General features: G+C 40.7%; 4 protein-coding genes across 4 annotated transcripts; 1 reads left to right on the plus strand and 3 right to left on the minus strand.

The window, feature by feature from the left end:
• The first annotated feature begins 62 nt into the window (after nt 1–62).
• On the plus strand, nt 63–2201 carry LOC109519819 (superoxide dismutase 3). The gene is made up of 2 exons (XM_019876586.1): nt 63–203; nt 1052–2201. The coding sequence occupies exons 1-2, from the start codon at nt 178–180 to the stop codon at nt 1683–1685; spliced, it is 660 nt and encodes a 219-aa protein (XP_019732145.1). The 5' UTR covers nt 63–177; the 3' UTR covers nt 1686–2201.
• LOC109519817 (coiled-coil domain-containing protein 149-like) lies at nt 1832–8038 on the minus strand. Its single transcript, XM_019876580.1, has 12 exons — nt 7859–8038; nt 7723–7761; nt 6704–6811; nt 5331–5447; nt 5072–5244; nt 4927–4999; nt 4218–4302; nt 3945–4089; nt 3782–3858; nt 3525–3560; nt 3393–3434; nt 1832–3310 (listed from the first exon to the last, which is right to left on the minus strand). The coding sequence occupies exons 1-12, from the start codon at nt 7916–7918 to the stop codon at nt 2856–2858; spliced, it is 1410 nt and encodes a 469-aa protein (XP_019732139.1). The 5' UTR covers nt 7919–8038; the 3' UTR covers nt 1832–2855.
• A 1067-nt stretch (nt 8039–9105) lies between these two features.
• Nucleotides 9106–13583, minus strand: LOC109519774 (coiled-coil domain-containing protein 149-B-like). The gene is made up of 7 exons (XM_019876486.1): nt 13150–13583; nt 11797–11958; nt 11661–11699; nt 10641–10748; nt 9416–9532; nt 9157–9329; nt 9106–9109 (listed from the first exon to the last, which is right to left on the minus strand). Exons 1-7 carry the CDS (start codon nt 13198–13200, stop codon nt 9106–9108), a joined length of 654 nt encoding a protein of 217 aa, XP_019732045.1. The 5' UTR covers nt 13201–13583.
• A 908-nt stretch (nt 13584–14491) lies between these two features.
• Nucleotides 14492–20640, minus strand: LOC109519900 (leucine-rich repeat LGI family member 2-like). The gene is made up of 8 exons (XM_019876755.1): nt 20237–20640; nt 19950–20021; nt 19438–19509; nt 19261–19332; nt 19054–19125; nt 18671–18840; nt 17530–17694; nt 14492–16047 (listed from the first exon to the last, which is right to left on the minus strand). The coding sequence occupies exons 1-8, from the start codon at nt 20401–20403 to the stop codon at nt 15212–15214; spliced, it is 1626 nt and encodes a 541-aa protein (XP_019732314.1). The 5' UTR covers nt 20404–20640; the 3' UTR covers nt 14492–15211.
• Nucleotides 20641–20964: the final 324 nt, after the last annotated feature.

Here is a 20964-nt window from a genome sequence, read left to right on the forward strand (position 1 = left end):
CAGTTAAATAGAAATAACCCAATGCGTACTTATTTGCGCTCCACCCTCACCAAAGAGACGCCCACTGACTCGCTTATTATACAACTTAGACAAATAAATGAAAATCATATTTTTCTTCATCACACGGTCTCTGCAACAAAAACTCCCGAGTGAAAGGGCATAATTTGGATCAGATCGATGTTAGTAACAATGCATCAGTACTGGTGAGTGTATTTCATTATCATAACAGGCTAACTCAAAACAACTGAGGGACTTAAATGTTTTGTGTATGATGCCGAGACGCTGCACTAACCAACTCCGTTAGTACTGTATGATATATTGTATTTTGTCGTGTTGATTTGTGTAATTTATTTAGTTTGTTGGCTAATTGAACTCTCCATTGGACACATTCCCGTTTTCAGATCATCCGATTATCCAACTGTTACGTGAGTTACAGCACAATTCTAGCAAATCCACGAAAACATCACTTGGTAACAGTATAGCTCTGCAAAAACTACATATCTGTCACATTGAGTGTAGTTTAACTTTATTTTACGTTATTTACCAGTCGATAGCATATTCTCGTGTATAACAGTTAAGACTGTAAAAAAATGACATAAACATTGCCCAAAACAGTTTTATGATAACGATCATTTAAATATTATAGGACACGTGGTCAAGAAAATGGACAGAAAGGACTTGGAATTAAACCAGCACCACAGAACAGATTATGTTCAGCTAGGCAATAGTTCAACTTCAACAATTTTAGTCCTCGGTTCCCTAACAGTTACTGAGTCTTGTTCAAAGGAAATGTGATGTAAGACATTGGTCAACATGCCTCCATCCCAGTTTTTGGGGGGGAAGGGTGAAAGCACCAAATGTGAAATTAGTGAATATTTGGGGTGGGGGAAAAAAAATCAGTTAGAACATGAATACACTTTGTAGTGTATTCGATTGAATATACGTTAAAAAGGATTTTCCAATCAGTTTTTTTTCATTCACTTTGTATACGATGTACCAATTAAAGTGATATTTGGGTTTGTACTATCATGCATGTTTTCATATCTTCCAGGCCAAAGTGTGTAGTGGGGGCATCACTTCTGTTTGTGCTGCCCATCTGTCAGTGCGCCTCAGCCAACACCGACACCTTGGCTCCAGCAGAGGTCTGGCAAAACAATGGCACTCTGTATGCAGCCTGTAAAGTGAGACCAAGTTCCTCGCTGGCTGACGGTTTGCCCAAAGTCTACGGCCAAGTGCTCTTTAAACAGGATTATCCTCATGGAAAGCTCAAAATTCTTCTCCGGTTCCATGGATTACCCGTGGGGAGTGAGCCAGAGCCAAGAGCGGTGCACATTCATCAGTATGGAGATCTGCAACAGGGATGCGATTCCACCGGAGGTCACTATAACCCTCAAGGTGTCAATCACCCCAACCACCCCGGAGATTTGGGACACTTTGTGCCCCAACAAGGCAAAATCAATGCCGCATTAGAGTCTGACGCCACATTATTTGGCAGTCTGTCTGTGCTTGGAAGAGCAGTGGTGATTCATGAGCGGCGGGATGACTTTGGCCTTGGGGGAGACGCTGGCAGTCTGCTCCATGGAAATGCAGGACGCAGGCTCGCCTGCTGCATTGTTGGGATTACCTCTGCCAATCTCTGGAATACATACTCCAGGTCAATCAATAGGCGCCTGCGTAGAATTTAACTCCACTCTTTGGCCTTCATGTATTATATTTTCAGCTACATGCGCTTAATCTGATAAATGAAGAAGTAGCTGACCATGTAAATCATACATTGTTGAATAGGTCAACATGCCTGTTGGACACAAATTTAATTTTCTTGCCACTGTGCTGAGAAAACATGTGAAAAGTGGTTTATTTTGAAGAAACACAGACACAATTTACAATACATTTTACATTTCAGTTCTTTCACCACAAACAAGGACCAGTGCTTGAAATTGAAATACAGAGTAGTGGCCTCTCCATCCAAAAAGATTTGGACCCCCTGTCTCAGAACTCTGAGGCAAATGTGCTAACCACTCATCCACAGTGCCAGCCGGGTCTACCTAACACAGACATATTCTTTAAAAGTATACTCACATTTTGTTTAGTGTTCACCAATGAATGCTTGTAACTGACAAAATCTACAATACAAAGTGCAGACATTCCCTCCAAGTGGCGTCAAATGACAATATTGTGAATAAAATACACAGCTGCTGCAACTATTTTAGTCGCTTTAATCGTGATTTGTGTCCGCCAAGGATACTTTTCCAATTATTACTGATTAATTTGTTAAATTCATTGAAAATAAATTTCCCCAAATCCATCTTTCACAATGAGAAAAATGAAAAAAAAAATCAGATTTTCATTTCATGTGATCCAGATTGATTTTATGGCAAACTCTAAGTTGTGATCTTATTTGCCTTGTTCAGATGTTATGTAATTGTTCGCTTGGCGGAGCGTTTTCTGAGTACTATTTTTTTTTTTTAATTAACTTTTACAAGGAGTTCATGTATTCAAAATGTTTCTTCATATGTCCATTGTTATTTGCCACATTTTGGTGCTGGATCCCACAGATATATTCAAAACAATTCACTTCAACAATTAAATTCTGTGTTTTTATGAAAATCCTCTATTAGCTTGCTTTGTCGTCTGTTGCTTTCAGTTATCATGGAGAAATAGCTTTGTCCGACTCAAATGATCAAAGACAAGAGCAACAATCTACGTGACTCTTTGCTTTTTAAGCACAATCATTGGATATTATTATGTGCTTCCTAAAACAAAAATAAAGGTTCACTAAATAGCAGCCTTTGGAAAGTATTCTGGAATGTACAGTGCTAGTGTGGAAGCACAACTGTCTTTGCAACTTGAGAGTATCAAACAGAACATGCCATATCGTCCGTCCCGATGAAAAAACCCTGATCTTGCCGAATTTCCTGCTCGTTTTCAAAGGGAACTGTTGCGACGGCATGGGATGGAATATGAACACGTTCCTCGATTACGATACATTCCGTTTCGACGTTCTCCACTCCCTCTTCATCTTTAGTTTCTATTCTTGTGTGGCCCGATGTCACAGATGGTCGCTCGGAGGTGTTTGACAGAAGGGGTGTGTTCACATCTATCGAGGAGGGAAAGACATCACCTGCATTGTCGACATCCTTAGATTGGTCACCTTCACAGAGATGATCACTCTTTGGCAAGGTTCTTGACTGAGGACTAGATGGATCCTCCTCGAGTGACGGGAAAGACGACTGGGACGATTTGGCAAGTTCTGCTGGGCTTTCAGAACTCTCTTGTACTGGATGTCTTGATGAACACTGCTGCGACTCTCCTATGAGAACATAGATACATACAATGGATCACAGACTAACACGTGAAAAGGAAGAGACATCTTTATGCTTGCAATTGCTAACCTGGGCTGGCTGGTGGAGGAGAGTGGCAGTCATCTTTTCCCTCTGTTGTAAGGAAAAACCACACGCAAAAAAAAAAACCAAACTGTTATTTCACCTTTTATAGTTTCACAGTTAAAAAAAAAAAAAACATACTTGCACACATTCCCACAGAGATATGGTAAGTGAGGCCTTTGGGAACAAAATGCAAAGGAACAAATTAGTAGCATGTTGATTAAAGTTGAGTTTCACCCATTATTATTTTTCAACCACATTAAGTGTGAGGAGAAGACAGCTTTAGACTTTGCAATCAAGACTTACGTAGAGATAAAAAGGCCTTATAAATCAATGCTGTTATGATGCGATGGACACATTTCCCTCAGTGATAATCACTGATTTTGCATCGACTGTACCTGGCAGGCTCCACAATCCAGATGTCTCCAATGTTTTGAGCTTCTTCTCCAGTTCTGCAACACGAGTTCCAAGAACCCTGGCGACAAGGGGTCCATTAATAGACATGTTCGTGAAGCTGAGAAAGACTGACACTATAGGCGAGAGAAAGATAACAGTCAGTACTTGTTAATTTGTCGCTGGTGCTGAATCAACATGTTCTTCTCATGGATGGTTTCCAGGAGCGCGGTGGCCAGAGACTTGAGGTCCGAGATCGACTGGGCGGTGACGGGCAGCGTGCACCCACTCTCGTCAGACAACAGCTCCTTCACTGCATGCATGCATGCATATATACACACACACACACACACATATAAACACACAAAGCTTTACCTCACACGACCACGTTAAAGACAGGTTTCCCCCAGAAAATTCAAGCCATGGTGAATGACATCACACCTTGTTTGGCTGAGAGCACACCGGTGAGTGCCCTGCTGTTTGGCTTCCCGCAAACTCTGGCATTCTTCCTGGATTCCAGTGCACTCTGAAATGATTTTTAATATACTATTAAAAACTGTTTCAATTATTACTTTGAACAAGTTTTCTTTTATTTAAACTCTTGGTCTCCCCCACAGTCGTGAAGTGTAACCGACATTTTAGTCAGTGAGTTTATTAAAAAAATGATCCAGGTATAATTATAAATATGTTGTCGTTAAAGATATAGTAGTCAAGGCTTCCTGGCGGGTACACCAAAATGACACATTAGGCAATATAACGTATCCACTGAAGTAACAAATATAATTTCCCCTTGTTACTGTCCCATTACTCAAAATAACAAAGTTCTGACTTTGAGCTTCAACTTTTTTCCACAGCTGGAATTCCTGCCGCTTAAACAAAGATGTAATTTATGTGGAGTTTTTCCCAATCCCAAGACCTTTGCATTCTCTTCTATTCTTCAATTCTTGCTAGCTCGTAATCATGATTTTATTCATGAATTTTTAAACATCGTTCTTCGCATATGCTCTCCTCAAGCGCGGACCCTCATCATGCAGAAAAAGCAGCATTAACTTTGTTTTCTATTGTATTTGCACCCACGTGCGTCTTAAGTTTTTTTTAATGATTATTTTATTATTATTACAGCTAACATCATGAAAATAAATACATGTACCTTGTACTTGCCCAGATTTGTCTTAAGCAAGGTGACCTCTCCCTGAAGTTGACACAGCCGATCATGCAAATACCTGAAATAATCTGAATTTAAGTCATCTATAATGTGAAGAAACCTTCAACATAGACAACTAACATTAACAAACCTGTTCTCCATGCAGAGTGCATCAATATCCAAAATCCGAACGTCATCATTCCCCACGATGTGGTTCATCTCCACGTTGAGGCGATGAGCCTTCTGCTGAAACACGTCGCGCTCCGCTCGTACATCCTGAAGCTCGTCGGTGAGGGACTTTGTGCTGTGCTCCAATACTTCATTCTACAGCCACCCCAACACACACGCAAAGCTCCATGTAGTCAGAGGTCATCTGGGTTGATAGAATATAAGTGGTCAGTCGTGTTCACCTGCTCTCTGGCTCTTTCCAACTGCTTGACCAGGTCCTCACGCTCATGCGCTGGGAAATGGCGAGCGCCTACCTCGTCATCTCCTAATCTTTGTTTGGTGATAGTCATACGTAGGAGCTGTGAGACAAAGCCGTCTGAGTATGATCACTTCTTGGAGACTTCATTTGGCAACATGTTCTTGAGTGTACATGTTGTATGCCATGAGGTATGAAGTTAGGAGAGTCAAACTAAAATCACTCATGGGGCCGAAATGTACAAGTCTAAGTTGTGAATCCAACAGGATTGACATTTATTGAATACAATGGTAGTGACAACTGAAATTTTTTAACAAAATGGAACAACCCTTTCTACAGTACACTACATCTTTATTTATATAGCGCTTTCACAACAGCTGAAGCTGTAACACAGCACTGTACGGAACAGTTCAAATAACATAAAAGACGGCTTGGATTTTCATTTGTGACCATAACTTAATCCGCTGCAGTTTTACATGGCTATTTTGCGGATTTATTTTAATTGATTTTTTTTTGCTGTTTTTCTTCTTTACAATCAGACCAGTCAGGATTTTTTTTGGGGGGGAGTAAATTTGATTTGCTCTAAAACCACTCACAGTGTGTGTGTGTTTGGAGAGGCAGAGCACACTCACCCTTTCATTAATTTCCAAATGCAGACTTTGTTTTAAACCAATCAGCAGTTCATTCTTGAACTGTTTCCATCTGGACTGCCTGACACACTGTTGAACCACGTCCCCAGTTGGAGTGCCTAGCGTGCTGGCAATCGGTTTCTGGTGCACTCTGAATAACCCAACGGCACATTTCAACGACTCTCTGAAGTTTCCAAATGGTTGGAGTGAAGCAGTGCAATCTCTAGGAATATTCACAAATGCACACTAGAGCTCGTCACCACCAGAAACCGCGTTCCCTCATTGTGGGTGGGTTCAGAAATACGCTCCAAGTGCGCTGCTTCACACAGACCGTTCGAAAACTCGTTAAAGTGTGCCATTCGGTTATCCAGGGTGCCCTAAAAAAGCTGGATCGTAAACTGCTGCGTTATGAAACTGTCGGACGATGACGACGAAATGGTAGCAGATGAAATTAGTTTGTCTTGAAATAGCATACCTTTATGGTCAAAAAAATTACTCGCTATCCAAATGTCACACCCATGGAATTTGGCCATTGCATTTAACTCATCCAGTGAACAGACTCTATGCTGTGGAGTCAATATTAATAAAAGTCTGTACTACAGACGTTTATGTTACGACAAAAGTATGCATGTTAAACTCTGCTGGGCCATATAAAATGACAAGGTGAGACAGATTCACTCGCAGGCCTTGACTTTGACATCCAGTACGTGCATCGAGTGATGTCACGCACCTTGTTGTCTCCCTGAGCTTCGGCCAATCGCTGCTTCAGCTCTTTCATCTCCTCAGAGAGACGGTTGCTTTTTTCTCTTGAGTCCCTCAGTAGCTGAGCTAAATTCACCTGTGAAAGATGCCATAAGGTAAAGTCATGATTGAGACCTTTTGATACAATTAATAACACCGGAGCAGTCAGTTGAGGTCAGGCAAAGGCAGGTTTTCTGTACTTTCATTTTCTACAGTGCTCATTGGGTTCAGGACTAATACATCATCTATATGATTGACTACTAAGGGATATTAGGGCAGCCTTTAAATCACAATTTGATTTTGAATGGGGCATAAATGTGATAATGATCCCATGCAAGTTGCCGGCTTGGTAACTGATGACCACAATACTACCTAAACTTAACTACACACAGCAAACTGTTTGTTCCTAACCCCACCTCCCTTTCTTAGCCCATACAAAACCCCTCCATACAGTTTTGTGGTCACGGGACGAGTCAGATTGAGTTACACCAGTTTTAAGAAAAAAAAAAAACTGTTGTTGTGAGGAAAAAAGGATCAGAGATTAGTTTGTCAATTGGTGCTGCTCCAAGTCAAACATGCTGAGAGGAACACTTCTCATGCTACAAAGGGCAAGTGACATTCAAATAAACAAAAATATTTACCAAACATTTTTGCTGCGGTTGAGACAAATACAGTGGTAATAGTTATTGGTCAAATCAATTTCAGACGGCACGAGATTTTGTCAAATATGTGTAATTTTCTCACTGAAATTCAATTCAAACATTTAGCTCAAAAAGTTGACCATATGGTGGTGCTAGAGGAAATATGCCTATGTCAGTCGACCCCATCCACAGGAGAACATAATTATGCTGAAAGTCAGTCCGACTTGATGAGGACCACCTTTTCTTGAAAGGAAAACCAAAACTTAAAATGGACTTGAAGTCATTATTGGAGAGCAAATGAAATCCTAAGCAATCAAACTTAGAGTTGGCTTGTGTAAAGATGTTATAATTGGCTTTGAAAACTTACTTGGTTCCGTTTTTCGGGAGGCAGAGACGGATCACCATCCTGTTTTTAGGAAATTAAAAGAATGCAATGGATCAGAGCATACTCAAATTTTTTTTGTGTGTGTATGTGATGTTGACGATGTTTGCAATCATCTTACAATGAGCTCCCTGTATTTCTTTTTTAGTCCTTGGTGCCGCTCGCGAAGCTGGTTGGCCATCAGCTTGTACTGATCCCTCTCCTGTTGGCATGTATCCAGCTCCTTGGACAGAATAAGTAGAGCCTCCTTCTTGCTCTCCAACTTCCTCTTACAAATTAGGAACTGTGAACATGTGGATATTCATGTCATTACAAAGGATATTTTCAGATGCAAAGAAAATTGTTGTTGACAGAGGAGGAAAATGTACTATAATGATCGGATAACATCTTGAAATTTAAATTCAAGATGTTTCATGCTTAGTGTTTTTAACTTAATCAGTCTTATCCATCCATCCATCCATCCATTTTTGTATAGTGCTTGTCTTCACTGAGGTCGTTGGTGACCTGGAGCCACCCAGCTAACTTTGAGCCAGTGGCAGGGTCAAATCCTGAATTTGTCGCATTATATGGTCTCCACATTGTCAGGCCGTAGCCAAGACTCAAAACCCAAACCTCCGAACTGTGTGGAGAGACATAACTACAAGTCCACCACATACTGATGAATGAAATCACTGCAACAAACATTTGTCTCTGTAACAATAGAATTGTTAGAGTTGTTGCTGGAGGGACAGCTTTGGGTGTTACGAGACTGAGTTCCATACATGTGCTTCCAGTGTTGTGCCTATTAAAGACAAGTAAGCAAGAAGCTTTAACCGTCCACTGTGTTTGTTTAGACAGAACAGAACAGAGCGAAACAGTCTCTATTTTTTTTTTGCTGTCTAAAACATAGGTCTTGGGTGACCTGGAGCCTTTAGGGATGGCTATGAATATGAACACGTTTGTTTATATGTGACCTGCGATTGTCTGTTGACCAGGTCCAGGGTATATCCCCAAGGTCAGCTGGGATAGGCTCCAGCTCACCAGTGACTCCGGTGTTATCCTTATCAGCTGAAGGTAAAGGGTGGATGGCTAATGTTCAAATTAATGTTTTCTTTGAAAAACAAGCTACTGCCTTTCTTGTTTCAATATGGGAACCATATGTACGGATTTCTACAGTCTTGAGTTTCCTCTGTGCACCATTTGCTGCAAGATAGAAAAACACTTCTGGTCCCATATTTCTTGAAAATCAAGCTCTTGATATTAAAAAATCACTTTGGAAAACAGAATTATAGTTTTGCGCTGTACAAGTGAAGTTAAAATCACTTCCTTGAGCACGTCCCCTGCAGGGCAAACAAGGAGAGCAAATACCTGAAATAATCTGAATTTAAGTCATCTATAATGTGAAGAAACCTTCAACATAGACAACTAACATTAACAAACCTGTTCTCCATGCAGAGTGCATCAATATCCAAAATCCGAACGTCATCATTCCCCACGATGTGGTTCATCTCCACGTTGAGGCGATGAGCCTTCTGCTGAAACACGTCGCGCTCCGCTCGTACATCCTGAAGCTCGTCGGTGAGAGACTTTGTGCTGTGCTCCAATACTTCATTCTACAGCCACCCCAACACACACACAAAGCTCCATGTAGTCAGAGGTCATCTGGGTTGATAGAATATAAGTGGTCAGTCGTGTTCACCTGCTCTCTGGCTCTTTCCAACTGCTTGACCAGGTCCTCACGCTCATGCGCTGGGAAATGGCGAGCGCCTACCTCGTCATCTCCTAATCTTTGTTTGGTGATAGTCATACGTAGGAGCTGTGAGACAAAGCCGTCTGAGTATGATCACTTCTTGGAGACTTCATTTGGCAACATGTTCTTGAGTGTACATGTTGTATGCCATGAGGTATGAAGTTAGGAGAGTCAAACTAAAATCACTCATGGGGCCGGAATGTACAAGTCTAAGTTGTGAATCCAACAGGATTGATATTTATTGAATACAATGGTAGTGACAACTGAAAATTTTGAACAAAATGGAACAACCCTTTCTTCAGTAAACTACAATACATCTTTATTTTTATAGCGCTTTCACAACAGCTGAAGATGTAACACAGCACTGTACGGAACAGTTCAAATAACATAAAAGACGGCTTGGATTTTCATTTGTGACCATAACTTAATCCTCTGCAGTTTTACATGGCTATTTTGCATTTCCAAATGCAGACTTTGTTTTAAACCAATCAGCAGTTCATTCTTGAACTGTTTCCATCTGGACTGCCTGACACACTGTTGAACCACGTCCCCAGTTGGAGTGCCTAGCGTGCTGGCAATCGGTTTCTGGTGCACTCTGAATAACCCAACGGCACATTTCAACGACTCTCTGAAGTTTCCAAATGGTTGGAGTGAAGCAGTGCAATCTCTAGGAATATTCACAAATGCACACTAGAGCTCGTCACCACCAGAAACCGCGTTTCCTCATTGAGGGTGGGTTCAGAAATACGCTCCAAGTGCGCTGCTTCACACAGACCGTTCGAAAACTCGTTAAAGTGTGCCATTCGGTTATCCAGGGTGCCCTAAAAAAGCTGGATCGTAAACTGCTGCGTTATGAAACTGTCGGACGATGACGACGAAATGGTAGCAGATGAAATTAGTTTGTCTTGAAATAGCATACCTTTATGGTCAAAAAAATTACTCGCTATCCAAATGTCACACCCATGGAATTTGGCCATTGCATTTAACTCATCCAGTGAACAGACTCTATGCTGTGGAGTCAATATTAATAAAAGTCTGTACTACAGACGTTTATGTTACGACAAAAGTATGCATGTTAAACTCTGCTGGGCCATATAAAATGACAAGGTGAGACAGATTCACTCGCAGGCCTTGACTTTGACATCCAGTACGTGCATCGAGTGATGTCACGCACCTTGTTGTCTCCCTGAGCTTCGGCCAATCGCTGCTTCAGCTCTTTCATCTCCTCAGAGAGACGGTTGCTTTTTTCTCTTGAGTCCCTCAGTAGCTGAGCTAAATTCACCTGTGAAAGATGCCATAAGGTAAAGTCATGATTGAGACCTTTTGATACAATTAATAACACCGGAGCAGTCAGTTGAGGTCAGGCAAAGGCAGGTTTTCTGTACTTTCATTTTCTACAGTGCTCATTGGGTTCAGGACTAATACATCATCTATATGATTGACTACTAAGGGATATTAGGGCAGCCTTTAAATCACAATTTGATTTTCAGTGGGGCATAAATGTGATAATGATCCCATGCAAGTTGCCGGTTTGGTAACTGATGACCACAATACGACCTAAACTTAACTACACACAGCAAACTGTTTGTTCCTAACCCCACCTCCCTTTCTTAGCCCATACAAAACCCCTCCACACAGTTTTGTGGTCACGGGACGAGTCAGATTGAGTTACACCAGTTTTAAGAAAAAAAAAAAATCTGTTGTTGTGAGGAAAAAAGGATCAGAGATTAGTTTGTCAATTGGTGCTGCTCCAAGTCAAACATGCTGAGAGGAACACTTCTCATGCTACAAAGGGCAAGTGACATTCAAATAAACAAAAATATTTACCAAACATTTTTGCTGCGGTTGAGACAAATACAGTGGTAATAGTTATTGGTCAAATCAATTTCAGACGGCACGAGATTTTGTCAAATGTGTAATTGTTTCTCACTGAAATTCAATTCAAACATTTAGCTCAAAAAGTTGACCATATGGTGGTGCTAGGTGAAATATGCCTATGTCAGTCGACCCCATCCACAGGAGAACATAATTATGCTGAAAGTCAGTCCGACTTGATGAGGACCACCTTTTCTTGAAAGGAAAACCAAAACTTAAAATGGACTTGAAGTCATTATTGGAGAGCAAATGAAATCCTAAGCAATCAAACTTAGAGTTGGCTTGTGTAAAGATGTTATAATTGGCTTTGAAAACTTACTTGGTTCCGTTTTTCGGGAGGCAGAGACGGATCACCATCCTGTTTTTAGGAAATTAAAAGAATGCAATGGATCAGAGCATACTCAAATTTTTTTTGTGTGTGTATGTGATGTTGACGATGTTTGCAATCATCTTACAATGAGCTCCCTGTATTTCTTTTTTAGTCCTTGGTGCCGCTCGCGAAGCTGGTTGGCCATCAGCTTGTACTGATCCCTCTCCTGTTGGCATGTATCCAGCTCCTTGGACAGAATAAGTAGAGCCTCCTTCTTGCTCTCCAACTTCCTCTTACAAATTAGGAACTGTGAACATGTGGATATTCATGTCATTACAAAGGATATTTTCAGATGCAAAGAAAATTGTTGTTGACAGAGGAGGAAAATGTACTATAATGATCGGATAACATCTTGAAATTTAAATTCAAGATGTTTCATGCTTAGTGTTTTTAACTTAATCAGTCTTATCCATCCATCCATCCATCCATTTTTGTATAGTGCTTGTCTTCACTGAGGTCGTTGGTGACCTGGAGCCACCCAGCTAACTTTGAGCCAGTGGCAGGGTCAAATCCTGAATTTGTCGCATTATATGGTCTCCACATTGTCAGGCCGTAGCCAAGACTCAAAACCCAAACCTCCGAACTGTGTGGAGAGACATAACTACAAGTCCACCACATACTGATGAATGAAATCACTGCAACAAACATTTGTCTCTGTAACAATAGAATTGTTAGAGTTGTTGCTGGAGGGACAGCTTTGGGTGTTACGAGACTGAGTTCCATACATGTGCTTCCAGTGTTGTGCCTATTAAAGACAAGTAAGCAAGAAGCTTTAACCGTCCACTCTGTTTGTTTAGACAGAACAGAACAGAGCGAAACAGTCTCTATTTTTTTTTTGCTGTCTAAAACATAGGTCTTGGGTGACCTGGAGCCTTTAGGGATGGCTATGAATATGAACACGTTTGTTTATATGTGACCTGCGATTGTCTGTTGACCAGGTCCAGGGTATATCCCCAAGGTCAGCTGGGATAGGCTCCAGCTCACCAGTGACTCCGGTGTTATCCTTATCAGCTGAAGGTAAAGGGTGGATGGCTAATGTTCAAATTAATGTTTTCTTTGAAAAACAAGCTACTGCCTTTCTTGTTTCAATATGGGAACCATATGTACGGATTTCTACAGTCTTGAGTTTCCTCTGTGCACCATTTGCTGCAAGATAGAAAAACACTTCTGGTCCCATATTTCTTGAAAATCAAGCTCTTGATATTAAAAAATCACTTTGGAAAACAGAATTATAGTTTTGCGCTGTACAAGTGAAGTTAAAATCACTTCCTTGAGCACGTCCCCTGCAGGGCAAACAAGGAGAGCTCTGCTTCGAGCTGAGTTATTCAACCGGCATTAATTTTCAAATAGCACTTCTAACGAGTGTCAGAACGCTTGATTCTAGTTGTCAGGTCAATTAATCACACCCACTCCAACGACAGTGGAGTTTTGATTTTACCTCGTTGACCATTCCCTGCCAGTCCCCGTCGTTCCTCCTGGACGAATCCATCGCGCCGTGGCGTGCACGAAAAACCTCACTAATGTAAAATGCGAGTCGAATAAATATGTCCTTTATGTTCAAAATACTTCCAGCTGCGTTTTTATGTCAGCAACGGTCAAGGCAGATGAACTGTAATAACGGGTAAGAGTCATCGTCCAAGACGTTCTGTCGGCAATGGCACTGCATCGCATTTTTTGATGCCGTTCCGTACTACCGCAGATAAACCCTAAACAATTGCCACTTAAAAAGCTTTTTCGCTGGCTAGCGCTTGCACATGTCACGTGTGTCACTTTCAGCCAATCGTATGGGTTCTTTAGCGTCCCATGACGTCCTTTTAACGTCACGTGGTTTAAAAACATGGCCGATGTTGGTAATCAATGGTAAACTAATGAATCAACTACATTTGTTTCGCGTGAACTTGTATGTACTTCAAGATGACCACCACTTAAAAAATACGTACATTATTGTATGTCAATCTTGCAACAGAAATGCGTCATGCAACATTGCAATTGCGAATGCGTTAGTATCGTTGCAATGAAAGTGACGTAAATGTGAGTTTTTGCCATTGTCGAGTGAAGATGAGCAGTTCAAAATTTGGATTGACAGATGCTGTATGTTTTGTGCGTCCCTAAATATGCCATCTCTGGCGTTCTCGAAGATCTTTGCCCCTCCCAACCACCCGCCTTTCATAACGTCAGAAGTACGTCATGACTCATTTGCTGTCCCTCGGAAAATTCCCTACCTTTTCATTGCAAGTGAAGTGCATAAAATTTACGTAACCTCATATAACAATTTGTTACTGTTCCATGACTTATACTTTAAACATCTTTAATTACTGGTCACGTTCTTTTCAGATGCTGGCATGGTGTGTCAATTTGAAATGCAATTTTAAATGTATTGACAAAAATGGTTTTCAGTTTGCAATTTTGATATAATGGCGGCCCGGTAGTCGAGTGGTTGGCACGTCGACTTAACAGTGCAGAGGTACCGGCTCTGGCCTTCCTGTGTGGCGTTTGCATGTTCTCCCTGTGCTTGCGTGGGTTTTCTCAGGGTCCTCCGGTTTCCTCCCACATTCCCAAAACATGCATGGCAGGCTGATTGAACACTTGAAATTGTCCCCAAATGTGAGTGTGAGCGCGGATGGTTGTTCGTCTCTGTGTGCCCTGCGATTGGCTGGCAACCGGTTCAGGGTGGGATAGGCTCCAGCACCCCCCCGCGACCCTAGTGAGGATAAAGCGGTTCGGAAAATGAATGAATATTGATATAATACCACATTTAAAGAAAAACAACGATGTGAATGTGGTCATAGGTTCTTTAATACACGACAAAAGTATTTAATTTTCATGAAATAAATGTACACGATTAGCATTGCTAGTGCGTTCATTAGATACAGGTAATCATTTAGGATACACACCTTTATTAGTGAAGTGAAGAGGTTATGTAAATTAAACCAAATACAATACTGTACTGCAGTCTGTCATAAAAGAAAAAAAATATGAAAAAGGGACCACAAGAAGCATTTCAATAGCAGCATAGTGTTTTGCATAGGTCAATAATACTGTGCGTTGAACTTTCCATTGTTAACATGAAACTCACACATTCCATTTTTCCAAGGAAGAGTAAGAAAACTTGCATCAAGTCACCAGAGTTACCGGACGAGTACATACAGGTAAAGTATACAGATGCAATATAGCTGAATAATCTGTCAAAGTGCAAACATGTTTTTTTTTTTTTCAGTGTCTTCATTCTTGGCTAAGTTTTGCATCATAGAATTACAATAAAAGCTGACATCTATAGATATTACTGTACAATGAGCATAGTCATACAGAGCATGTCTCCAGAGCATTTTATTGTTATTGCATTGACATTCGTATACTGATGCAAGGTGCCAACAAGCTCATCAGAAGCAATTAGGGTAGAAGTTCATTTTGTTGCTTTGGAATTCCTCTGGAAATCTGCCATAGTCCAGGAATTCTTTCATATGATGGAAGAGTATTCTCACATACTATTGTATTTTGCCTCATAAACTTAAATCTACCACAATATGCTCAAAGACCATCGATTTGCCCTTAAAGCTGGAAGAGAAGATGAAATTCCTGCGGTCAGTGGTGACTGCAGTGAAGGATCGTGGTGACTGCATGTAGATGTCCTTGAACTTCTGGAAGGTTTTGGTCTCTGCATCCCACAGGTAGATTTGAGTGAAGGAGTAATCACTGCCTAGAGCAAGGTAATGTCTGTCCGTGAAGGAGAAAGGCTGGAGGACCATCGCCCCTCGAGACGGAAGAGCCTGCATCTCTGTGAACTGCTTACTGGTCCACTTGAGAATTTTGGAGTCACCGATGTAGCAAGTCATAGCCAGATACAAGTCATTTTCCACTCGGAAAGCTTTGACTGCCACCACGTCCTCCGCATTTGGGAATTCACTGTGAAGCATGAACTTTGAGCTGCTCTTGTTCCACAAGTAGATGACAGGCGGTTGAGAGCGGCTGGCTAAAATGAGGTAGGACTTCCCGTCCATTTCAACATACTCAGCGTCTGTATCGCGGAACCATTCATGTAGGAATTGATAGGTATAGAACCCAGTTTGGTTCCGGTCTGTTTGGTCGGTCCACTTGTAAAGAGTTGACAGACCTGCTTTGGAGCTATCTACTATTACCAAGTACCACTCGCCATCCATGCGGAAGACTTCAATGTCATTCGGTTTGGAGATGTTGAGGACCTCGATGGATTGAAATTTAGTGAACTTGTTCTGCTCAGCATCAAACTTGTAAACATGGGAGCCCCCAAAGAGCTGCGTGACAATGATCAAGACATGCTCGTCGACCAGAACTGACTTGCACCCAACGACAGATTTCCCTGTGGAGAGAAATGGTCTGTCAGGAGCAGTACAACTCAGTGTAGTGATTTTTGCCATGAGAGATTACGAGGTGCACCATGAGAAATTATTCCATTTTACTTAATTATTCAGAAAATGGAGTTTTATATTAAAACTTATTAGAGCTCAGACTTGCACAGAAAAGCTGCATCGGCGATTCATTTACTGTTTAACTACCAAACCCTAAATCAACTTGAAAGGGTTAATAATTTTTGTTGTTGTTGTGTTTGCCGAAAAACACGTCATAGTCCAATGAATGAAAACTTACATTTATTATAAGGGTAAAAGGTAAATGGTGTGCCTTTGATGTTGTCCAGTGCAGCTGCGTCAACTTACGGAAAGGTTCTTTTTTTTTAGTTTAAAATACTCCAACTTAATCTGCAGGATCTCTCATCATACAGTGGCCAAGGCTTAATTGAACCCAGGATGTTTTTTGTACCAACTTTAAATTCATCAGCTTGCGTCTTACCAGCTGCCAGCTAGCACTAAGCTAACCTGGGTATTTTGGGATTTCATATCCACTGCTAGGACACCGTGAAAGGCCAAGAGTGAGTAAACAAAGATACACTGCCTTGCTGGGGTTTATGCACTGACTGCTTAACAGATGTATTAAATACTCATTTGAATGTAGCAAAGTTTCACACTTGACGTGCACCCCCTTCATAAATACTGTAGCAACCCTTAAATGTAGTTCCTAAATTCTATGGTTTCCTGTAGTCTGGGGCGGCTGTGAATGTAACAAGAGAGGACGATGAAGGGCAGGGGGAGAGGGAATGGAGAAATGACACTGTAAGCGACACACTGGTTAGCGTTGTTGTTTTGGTGTGGTTACAGCCAACAGTCATTATTTTTGTTCTCATAAAAAGGTTTGTGTTCTAGCTCGCCGCTTGGCCCGATTCATTCCACCATGTTACATCACACAATGAGATGTGAGTGTTGCCATCGAAACATTCCTATGTGCCAATACATGCGACAGAATGAGCCGTTCTGATTTAGCATTTTGTTTTTAACAGCCAGTTTGCTTCCCCGTTCGAGTTACATATGATTTGTGCACAGCCCTACAAATGATGTATCCGTGTACAGTGACAGGCAGAACAATGAAATGCTCTTCAACTAAACAGATGAAGGTCCAATTAAGGTGTGTATCCAACTGTTGCCATTCATAAAGCAAAATAACCTCTTCATGTCTAACTAAACAGGCCCAGATTTCAAAATGAATAAAGTGATACAAAATCATCAATGTTTCAGTCTCGATATGTATATACTTTTTGTGACATTTTGTTTGGCACCGTCCTGTGAGATGTTTCTCATGTAAAATACCTTATGCGCTCTAACTCACTAAAGTTGTGGAAACATGGATTAGCATATTCAGGAGTCAGACTGCTTTCCAAGACATGGAAATAAGTGTATTACATCACAAAGATTTTGTATTAGATTATTGCTCAAAATGGATGCGGTCCAACCTGTTATGTTGTCAAATTTTCTGAAATTCATTTCGATGTGATCCCACTCCATGACCACACAGCTGTTCGAGTTGGGTGCAGCCATGGCAACATAGATGTCCTCCTTAAATGAGAAGATGTCCGCTGACATGGACTGAATCGGGATTGACTGGTGACGCACAAAGTCTGGAGAGGGATGGACACACAAAAAAGTGCAGATAATTGTTCATTTGCTTGTAACATGAAAGTGTATCAATCAATCGAGCGATCATTCCTTCATGAATTTTTATACTGTGAAACGCAACAATGTTTGATAAAACAGGCAATAAAATATAAAAAGATAACAAAAATCAAAGTAAGACTGAAGATATACAAGAAGGGTTAAATACATACTGGTACAGTATATTCATACAGTATAAATACTCTACTGCAATGAATAGTTATCTCAGCCGTGGTGTACACGGGATCGAATGATTAAATCCATCACTTTCAACAATCTGTAAACCGACACAGCTCAATGACGCGATCGATTCGCGGGCAATACTCATATACTTTTTGTTCTGCTACTTTCTTCCTTTCATAACTTTGCTGCTGTAAATTGGGAATTTCTCCATTGGGAGACGAATAAAGGTTTTCTTATTCTTATTGTCCCAATACCTAACATGGTGTCCCCCCCTACCTTACATTGGTTAATTATTTTGTTTGACTCTTATTCCACAAACGTAATATAAGTTATTATTGTTATAGTCTTGTTATTGTCTAGTGCTGCCACATGTAGTATACTGTTTTCTTGCTTTGAATTTGGGGGGGGATTTGGTTTCCCTTGAAAGTGTTATGGGATCATAATTTGTAGAATATTTATAGTTAAACTATGTCTATAGGTAGTTGGAAACATTTTTAAGAGTGACATCACTGACTTGGTGTTTTTCAGAATTTGCGGCAAGGCTCATTCCCTATTCCCCACAAATAGCCGGGGTTAAATGTCAATGTAAAGAGGAAAGATACTAGTATAGCAAGCGTGGACTCTTTGAGGTAGTGAACTGCGCAGGGTAAGGTCATCCTGAATTATTAATTAATTTTATTCATTTTTTTTTTTAATAAACAAGGCGTCTTTCACGCAGTTAAACACTCCACTGATTGCTTTGACTTTATTTTAGCTTACCTGTAGACATGCACTGGCCTGGTGGAATGGGAATGTCATTGAGACGCTTGCCCTTCATGTCACCGGGGCCAGCACAGAAGACGTCTGACACTGTGGCATTTGTGTTTTTCAGCCATGTCATCAGCCACTTGTTCTCACAGCCGCACTGGAAATCGTTACCTCGTAGATCTCTGACGTTGGATATAAGGGACAAACAAACAAATGCTGCAACACAACCGGGTCTTGATGTTTGCGTTTAACATTCATTGTGGATTCTGTAAGGCTGTTGAAAACAGCGCAGACTGACTCAGCTGAAGTCGAAGTGCAGTAAGACACACACACACACACACACACACACACACACACACACACACACACACTGAATACACAAAATGCTTACTCACAGTTCCAGCAGTGAACCCAAATCAAAAAACAGCTCTCTTGGCAGGAACCTCATCTTGTTATTGGCAAGGGATCTAAATGTGAGCCCCAAAGACAGAATAATATCAGCAACCACTGTTGTGCAGCTCATAGTTGGTTGTGATTTAGATGGTTGGGGTGGTTAATGATTTAGAATTGTCTATCTACAAATGTGGAGAAAATTGTCTTACAGATGAGTTAGATCTCGCAGACCACGGAAGGCCTTTTTAGTGATGGTTTCAATCTTATTCCCTTCGATGAACCTGTTAAGCAAACAGCACAGTAGGGATGCATAAATGGGTGGACTATATATAAAACGGACTTTTCTGAACAATTATATTTGTGCTCCTTTACATTACAGTACTTACAGATATTCCAAATGTGGAAGGCCAGAGAAAGCATCATCTTTAATTGTGGTCAAAGAGTTCGCATTTAGAAGTCTGCAAAATAGGAAAGTAAGTGTTTTACATTGTGTACCGACTAGAAACAAAATTTGGGACACTTGCATGAATTACTCTTGAAAAACTCAAATTTTCATAAATTCAGCCCCTGAAAAGATAATAATGATTTGTATTTTGTCAGAGTTAGAGAAAAAAAAATTCTCAGTAGTGTATTTGTTGTTTTTAGTATCATGAAACTACAATTCATTTCCTAGACCTCAAATTGTAATATTTTGGTTTCTTTTTTTTTAGCTCTCAGTATAATGCATGCTATACAACTACAATGACAATCTCAAAACAGAACATTTTTTACCTTGAAAAGAGCACATCTCTTGTATAGGCTCATTAGATTGCACAGGTATAGTCAGAAATTTGTAGTTAATGTGCTTATGTAACTTAATAATAATTTGTGATTAGTGTCGGTTAACAAATACACTTACAGTAGCCGCAGAGAAGGCATGAATGAAAACATCCCCTCTGGGATTTCCGCAATGGAGCCGTTTACGATGCTCCTGGTGGGAAATAAAAACAAAACTCACATTGGGACATTTAGTGCTCCAGCAGCCAAAGCCATGAGACTGGAACTCTTGAGGAATGAAGGTTACGTATGTGTCACTTGTATTCATTCTTATTTTTATGTGTCTCGAACCATGACATTCCGTTTTATATGTGCTGTATATTTATTCATAAAACACAGTTTATTGTTTGAGAGAGCGATGTTACTTACAGCGAGGTGATGTCACTCGGCACCGTACGGGGGACGGCCGCAGTACCAACACACATGATGGTTTCCTTCGTGCACGAACATCCTGAAGGACATTTAAAATTCTTTTTCCATTTGTTAGCGCTGCAAATACACAGCAGCGTAAACGAGAAGACCAGGAGCCGGTGCATGGTGGGCTTCACTTCGTCTCCCCTGTCGTTTTTTGTTGTAATATAAAGGGACAAAACGAGCGCGATTCGATCTACCAGCCGTAGTTTATCTGTCGGGGCGACATCTAGAATGCAGCCGTCTCGGACACTCCTGTCCTGACACCGACTGGCACGCGGCTGCGCCCTCCCAAGATCAACGTGGTGGATGCACCCAGCTCTCACGGATCGTTAAAAAATTGAGATTGGCTTAAACAAAACTACTTGGTATCCTTTTTTTATTTTTTAAATACAATTCATGCTACCATTGTACATTGAATAAAGGTGACTGTGAAAACATCTTTTGAGTACGCACAGAGAGTGGTGGGCCAACGTTTCGTACCTGAAGATGAAGTGTTAAAAACAAGAAAAAAAGTAAAAGGTAATATGTAATTCATGCACATTCTAAATCGTATTTTTCTTTATTACAATTAACCAAACAAATATATGTATATATGAAGAAATACAATTTTATCCTTATTAGCTCATCAATGTAAAATAACTCCTTCCAAAACTGATATCGATATTGTTCATGATCAAAAACGA

This window comes from Hippocampus comes, unplaced genomic scaffold, assembly GCF_001891065.2.
Source record: "Hippocampus comes isolate QL1 unplaced genomic scaffold, H_comes_QL1_v1.1 scaffold51, whole genome shotgun sequence".
In the NCBI taxonomy this organism is placed as follows: domain Eukaryota; kingdom Metazoa; phylum Chordata; class Actinopteri; order Syngnathiformes; family Syngnathidae; genus Hippocampus; species Hippocampus comes.

What these genes read in the sequence shown, in the direction of transcription:
- LOC109519900 (XM_019876755.1), bottom strand. Translation starts at nt 20,403, where the DNA reads ATGCACCGGCTCCTGGTCTTCTCGTTTACGCTGCTGTGTATTTGCAGC. An exon ending in CTTCCACATTTGGAATATCT is followed by an intron (nt 19,333 to 19,437) that starts GTAAGTACTGTA and finishes TTTGCTTAACAG; the next exon opens with GTTCATCGAAGGGAATAAGA. An exon ending in CTGCGAGATCTAACTCATCT is followed by an intron (nt 19,126 to 19,260) that starts GTAAGACAATTT and finishes GCTCACATTTAG; the next exon opens with ATCCCTTGCCAATAACAAGA.
- LOC109519817 (XM_019876580.1), bottom strand. Translation starts at nt 7,918, where the DNA reads ATGGCCAACCAGCTTCGCGAGCGGCACCAAGGACTAAAAAAGAAATAC. An exon ending in AGAAATACAGGGAGCTCATT is followed by an intron (nt 7,762 to 7,858) that starts GTAAGATGATTG and finishes TCCTAAAAACAG; the next exon opens with GATGGTGATCCGTCTCTGCC. An exon ending in CTCTGTGGGAATGTGTGCAA is followed by an intron (nt 3,435 to 3,524) that starts GTATGTTTTTTT and finishes TCCTTACAACAG; the next exon opens with AGGGAAAAGATGACTGCCAC.
- LOC109519819 (XM_019876586.1), top strand. Translation starts at nt 178, where the DNA reads ATGTTAGTAACAATGCATCAGTACTG. An exon ending in GTAACAATGCATCAGTACTG is followed by an intron (nt 204 to 1,051) that starts GTGAGTGTATTT and finishes CATATCTTCCAG; the next exon opens with GCCAAAGTGTGTAGTGGGGG.
- LOC109519774 (XM_019876486.1), bottom strand. Translation starts at nt 13,200, where the DNA reads ATGGATTCGTCCAGGAGGAACGACGGGGACTGGCAGGGAATGGTCAAC. An exon ending in AGAAATACAGGGAGCTCATT is followed by an intron (nt 11,700 to 11,796) that starts GTAAGATGATTG and finishes TCCTAAAAACAG; the next exon opens with GATGGTGATCCGTCTCTGCC. An exon ending in CTCCCGAAAAACGGAACCAA is followed by an intron (nt 10,749 to 11,660) that starts GTAAGTTTTCAA and finishes CATCTTTCACAG; the next exon opens with GTGAATTTAGCTCAGCTACT.